This window comes from Carassius gibelio, chromosome A20, assembly GCF_023724105.1.
Source record: "Carassius gibelio isolate Cgi1373 ecotype wild population from Czech Republic chromosome A20, carGib1.2-hapl.c, whole genome shotgun sequence".
NCBI classification, from domain to species: domain Eukaryota; kingdom Metazoa; phylum Chordata; class Actinopteri; order Cypriniformes; family Cyprinidae; genus Carassius; species Carassius gibelio.
Genome location: NC_068390.1, coordinates 25,274,680 through 25,280,679, shown reverse-complemented (window position 1 = coordinate 25,280,679; position 6,000 = coordinate 25,274,680). Strand labels below are relative to the sequence as shown.

At 40.6% G+C, this 6,000-nt stretch overlaps 1 protein-coding gene across 1 annotated transcript; it reads right to left on the bottom strand.

Moving 5' to 3' along the window:
• Positions 1-2,224: 2,224 nt before the first annotated feature.
• LOC127938971 (trace amine-associated receptor 1-like) lies at positions 2,225-3,172 on the bottom strand. The gene has a single exon (XM_052535919.1). It carries the CDS (start codon positions 3,170-3,172, stop codon positions 2,225-2,227), a length of 948 nt encoding a protein of 315 aa, XP_052391879.1.
• Positions 3,173-6,000: the final 2,828 nt, after the last annotated feature.

The window sequence follows — 6,000 nt, the reverse complement described above, 5'->3', positions numbered from 1 at the left end:
CTCTTTTTTTCAGAACTTTAAACACAACTCACTGCTTTCACTCAATTACCAAATTTCCAACACACTCCTAGCAAAATTATACACATGTATGGCTATCATTAACACTATTTTGCCAACTGTCTGGCACACTTTCACATGTGAAAACTGTTTTAGATAATTAGTTCACTTTGCAATCAGCCTAAGCACTATAAATAAGCCACAGGTAAGCTGTCTGTGTGGATTACAATGGAAGGAGCAGTAAGAGTGAGAAGAGTGAGAATCAGAGGAGGCCGAGGGAGAGGACGCGGAGGTGAAGAAGTTGGAGGAAGAGGACGTGGAGTTGAACAAGCGAGAGGGTTAGAGGAAGTTAGAGGAAGAGGACAAGGAGGAGCAAGAAGAGGACGAGGAGGGGAAAGAGGGAGGGTAAGAAGAGTAAGAAATAGAATAACTGATGACATCAGAGCTACAATAGTGGACCATGTCATCAACCATGTGATGACCCTGAGGGAAGCTGGCCAACGGGTTCAGCCTAATTTGAGCCGCTACACTGTGGCAAGCATCATTAGGACATTTCGAAATGAGAATCGGTAAGTACTTTGTAGCACTGCCATACTCTAATGAGAAACACAACAGTCCCATACATGCATAAATACTGAAATTGTTACTTTACAGAATTGCTAGATGTCCAGATGTTGGGGGCAGAGGAAGAATGTTCACTCCAGAGCAAGAGACCCATATAGTGAACATGGTGCTTGCCAATAATGCAATAAGACTGCGCGAAATACAGCAGCGCATAGATAATGACACCATCTTTCAAAATATACACAGTGTAAGCATTTCTGCACTAAGTCATGTACTTGCACACCAGAGAATAAGAATAAAGCAAATTTACAGAGTTCCTTTCGAGAGAAACACAGAACATGTAAAGCAATTGCGATATGACTATGTGCAGGTAAGCTATAGTGTCATTGGTTCTGAATTTGAAAGTGCATACTGTAGTGCTGTGCATGGGCCTGATGTGTTGCATTTGTTTTGTCTTGTCCAGAGAATGATGGAACTAGAAGCAGATGCCATGGGACATGAACTACTTTTTGTAGATGAGGCCAGTTTTTAATCTCAGTAAAACCAGGAGACATTACTGGACACTGTGCCACGGGGAAGTCGTGGCCTAATGGTTAGAGGGTTGGACTCCCAAACGAAGGGTTGTGGGTTCTAGTCTCGGGCCGGACGGAATTGTGGGTGGGGGGAGTGCATGTACAGTTCTCTCTCCACCTTCAATACCACGACTTAGGTGCCCTTGAGCAAGGCATCGAACCCCCAACTGCTCCCCGGGCGCCGCAGCATAAATGGCTGCCCACTGCTCCGGGTGTGTGCTCACAGTGTGTGTGTGTGTGTGTTCACTGCTCTGTGTGTGTGCATTCCGGATGGGTTAAATGCAGAGCACAAATTCTGAGTATGGGTCACCATACTTGGCTGAATGTCACTTCACTTCACTTAATCATCAATGTCCCAGGACAACGTGGTGGACAACCATGTGTGCAGTTATAAGCCAAAATGGTGTTGTTCACCATCATGCAACCATAGGCCCATACCACATCGCACACATTATTGCATTCCTGGACACCATACATGACATGCTCACTGTTCAGAGACCAGAGCATACCCAATATGTCATCATATTGGACAATGTTAGTTTCCATAGGGCTGCTTTGGTCCGCAACTGGTTTACAGACCACCCATCCTTCATGGCACTCAACCTCCCTCCATACTCTCAATTCTTAAATCGCATCGAGGAGTTCTTCTCTTCCTGGCGCTGGAAAGTGTATGACCGTCATCCTCATCAACAGGTAGCCCTTTTACAGGCAATGGAGGAGGCATGTGGAGATATTGACCAGGCATCATGTCAGGCCTGGATACGGCATTCAAGGAGATATTTTCCCCGGTGCCTTGGACTGGAATCAGAAAAAACTGTAATATAACAAAAATAATATAAAAACCATTAACCTACCTGTAATAATACATTTCCAAAGTTTTAAATAAAATAAATATTATTGGAGTAGCTTCTACAAGAAAATATTATTTCAGTTTTTCTACTTAAAAATTTCAGGCTTAATCCAGTGTTACCTACCATTTCTTTGTAATTATTTTAGAAATTTACTAGCACTTTAATAGACACAATTTTTTCCAGTGTGAAGAGTAAACAACAGAAGAAAAGGGGGACACATTCAGTTTTGCATTCAGTGACTTAGAGCAAATTCATCAGGGATGAGTCTTTATTCAACACTTTAAATGTGAAAATTAACTTCAAACTTTTCTGAAACCAGGGATAGAATAAAGCATAAATGATGGGATTAATCGTGGAGTTCAAGAAGAAAAATATTACAGCAACATTTCTGACATAAAACCTGTCAGCAATGTCATGTGAACTCACTAAAGTACAAATATAATACGGCAGTAAACACAGGAGAAACACAATGACCAGAATCCCCAGCAGTATGGCAGCTTTTCGCTCTGATTTGTTTTTGGAGGATTCTGTTCTGTTGTGAATCTGAAGAGATCTTATAGCAGTCGCATGTCTCTTAGCAATGACAAAAACATGAGTGTTTAATATTATAATGAGTGTACAAGGCATAAGAAACACACACAGGAGATCAATGAGAGATGAAACCCCATCTATAACAGCAATACATATTCCTGGACACATGACATCTGTGAAGTTTCCATTAACAAAAAGAAGAGTAAAGTTATAAAGGAGTGAAAACAGCCAGTTAAATAAAGTTGCTATGCAGATGACAATGGGTGAGATCTTCTCAGAGTAAAGAAAAGTAGAACTTAAAGCCAAAAACCGATCAACTGCTATCAGAGTAGTATGAACAGACACAGTTGGTGCCTGAAAAGTCAAAAAACTGAAAATTGAACACATCAAGGGGCCAGAAATCCAACATGATTCAATAAGCCAAGATAATTGAAAGGGCATCACAAAAACTCCCATGAGGATGAGGATGTTTGCAGGTGTGTGGAGCTGCTTGAAGTGACTAACAGAGATGATGACCAGCAGGTTTCCACACACGGTCAGAAGAGACACAGCTGCTGCAGCCGCATACAGAATCACATAGACAGAAAAAGAAACAGATCTCTCTGGACACAAATATTCCTGACAGACATCGCTTTGGTTCATTGCTGTAAGATTCATTGTAAAGCGTATTGCTCCCTGTGACTTCCTTTATATACAAAATATGTAACCACATGTAAAGATTTCTGAAGATGCTATATGTATCTCCAACAGCTCTGAATGGCTCATCATCTGAAACACAACCTACACTGATTCCTGGAGGTTCCACAACACCAGATAAAGACAAGCTACCACCCACGCTGCCTTTTATAAACTTGACATGTTGACTCTTTTCAATACCAGCATCAAGGGAGAAGAACATACAGCCGGGAGATCAAACGATTCTGTTCAGGTGAACAAAATAACAAAAACACATAGCCTCTATAAACTGACCGTGTGTCTCTGACTATAAGCTACATATTTCCTGCATACACACTTAACAAAAAAGTTTCTAAACTTTAAATAATTCCACACTCCACCCAGGGTACAAAAATACAATACAACAAACCTTATGAAAGGAACCATAAAAATACAATCTAATGGCCTTTACTGTATTCATTGTTTCTTAACACACCCCTTTAATGCACCGGGTATGTGTTCATGGTGTGTGTGTGTGTGTGTTCACTGCTATGTGTGTGCACTTTGGATGGGTTAAATGCAGAGCACGAATTCTGAGTATGGGTCACCATACTTGGCTGTATGTTATGTCACTTTTTTATCTTCTTTCTTAATGAATTAAAAATGACATGACAAAATGCAGCCTGATTTGGCGTACGCACAGCCAGAAAATACTATTGTGTACTGTGGGCCCTTATAAAAAATGTTGTGAGGTTGTGAGAACTTAGCTTTACTCAAATAACTTTCAGCGCATGCTTTGAGAGTTTGTACAGAAACCCGGACAGCACTCCCTCATTTATTCTAATCAGGATTCTCCAACACTAACAAGGATATAAGAACAGATTAGTGTGTCTACTCACCGGCAGAAGTTTTATAGGACAACTTTTTCTGTGTAAACACAGACCTTTTTTTTTTTACACTTAGATTCCCTATGCCTTTAATTGATTCACAAGTATACGACTCTTATGAGTCGGCTCTATTAATTAATCAGTCGATATGACCCAAGTTGTCAGTTTAAATGATTCTAACAAGTGATTTTAAGAAACATTAAAGGCTCTGTCAGAGCTTTTAAACATGTTTATATAACTTAAATACTGAAATGAACACATAACATCATAGATACAGTACAATATTTAAACACATTTGGGCCTGGTTTCACAGAAAGGGTTTAAGTTAAGCCAGGATTATGCTATAGTTCAATTAGGACATTTAATTATCTTTTTATTAACTTTGCCTTAGAAAACATTACTCATGTGAATCTTGAGATTAAACAATGGCACTGAGATATTTTGAAAGGGGACATATTACGCAAAATTCACTTTCACATGTTACTTGGATATAAACGTGTGTTAACAGTGTGTGAACACAACCACCCTTTAATGATAAGAATCCACCCATAAGTGGCTTATCCCCATAAGTAAGAAGCAGTGTCTCCCAACTACCTTTTTTCAGCATTGCTGCTAATATGATGTCACATTAGCCACAGGCCCCACCCACTTAAACTGAGAGACACATAGAACCGATGTTCATACATAGATCCGCCCTGAGCCAGTTCACAGCGAGCTGTACACAGTCCGCCATTGCTGCATTGATAAGAGTGTCTCTCAAGCGCTTTAGCTATTCTGTAGCTGGATGTATGAATCCACATAGCTCTCTCCATATGCTGTTTTATAACAAAGTTCGGGAGGAACAGTCGCAGTTCATTAACCTGATTAACACAAGTGGAGACCAATCAGTAATCAACTCATGACAGGGTATAAATAACAGCAGAACCTATATCTGTTCATTGACGGTTTTCAGCATCCCTCCTCCACCCCATTTCTCCTCACTTATAGATCCATCTACTCTTACCACAACCGGGGGGAGTACTCTGGGTTCGGGCCACATCCCGAGCTCGGAGCCCTCCACCCGGACAGCACGCCAAATACGCATAAACTTACGGTATTAATATACGTAGATGTGAACTCGTGAATTACTCCCGAAATCAGAGCTGCTGAAGACGAGGTGAATTCATTTTGTTTTTGAAGATGTTCCCTCAACTCTACCGAAGTTCATTTTTTGTCTGAATGAATCATTAACACTGGACTGCTTTGTAAATGAGGGTCAGTATTAAGCAGTTTTTGCACAAAAGTTTCTCCTGAATGATGGAGTAGTGCTAACTGTTCGTGATCCAGCTAAACCTCCAGAAGTAGTAAGTATCACGCGTTAGTTTTCCAAATTGCCTTTCTGAAAGACCTTCTTGGCACTCTGTAAGGCTAATGTTGCTAAAGCTACCATTGTGCTGCAACTGATGCTGCAGTTGGCATGCCTTCCCGTGCTACCAGAATGTTCGGGAATAGGAAAGTGGGAGTTAAGTGGGAGTTAAACCTCCATATGAAAGCAATGAAGTCGACCGCTGAAATAAGTCGAGCTCATTGTAACAAGTGGGGTTTATAAAGTTTGTAATAGAATGCGATGGCACCAGGTGTTATTTTTTTATCTTGCAGTGCTCCCGTTTGTGTAATACATAAAGTGCATTTTTTATGATGACTGAATTTTAAATCGAGTGAGGTTTCTGTAAAGATAAGGCTTGTACTAATAGTGGAGGGTTTATTCGCAAGCTCTTGAAGTCCCGCCCTCTTCCCTGGAGCACCAGCTCATTTGCATTTAAAGGGGAAGACATGAAAATTATGCGGTTGGCTCATACCCTAAAAGTGGCCATTTTAATAAGCTATAAAAAAGATCTGTAAAGTATTTTGAGTTAAACCTTCACGTGCACACTTTGGGGATGTCAGAGACTTATTTTACATCTG

What these genes read in the sequence shown, in the direction of transcription:
- LOC127938971 (XM_052535919.1), bottom strand. Translation starts at nt 3,172, where the DNA reads ATGAATCTTACAGCAATGAACCAAAGCGATGTCTGTCAGGAATATTTG.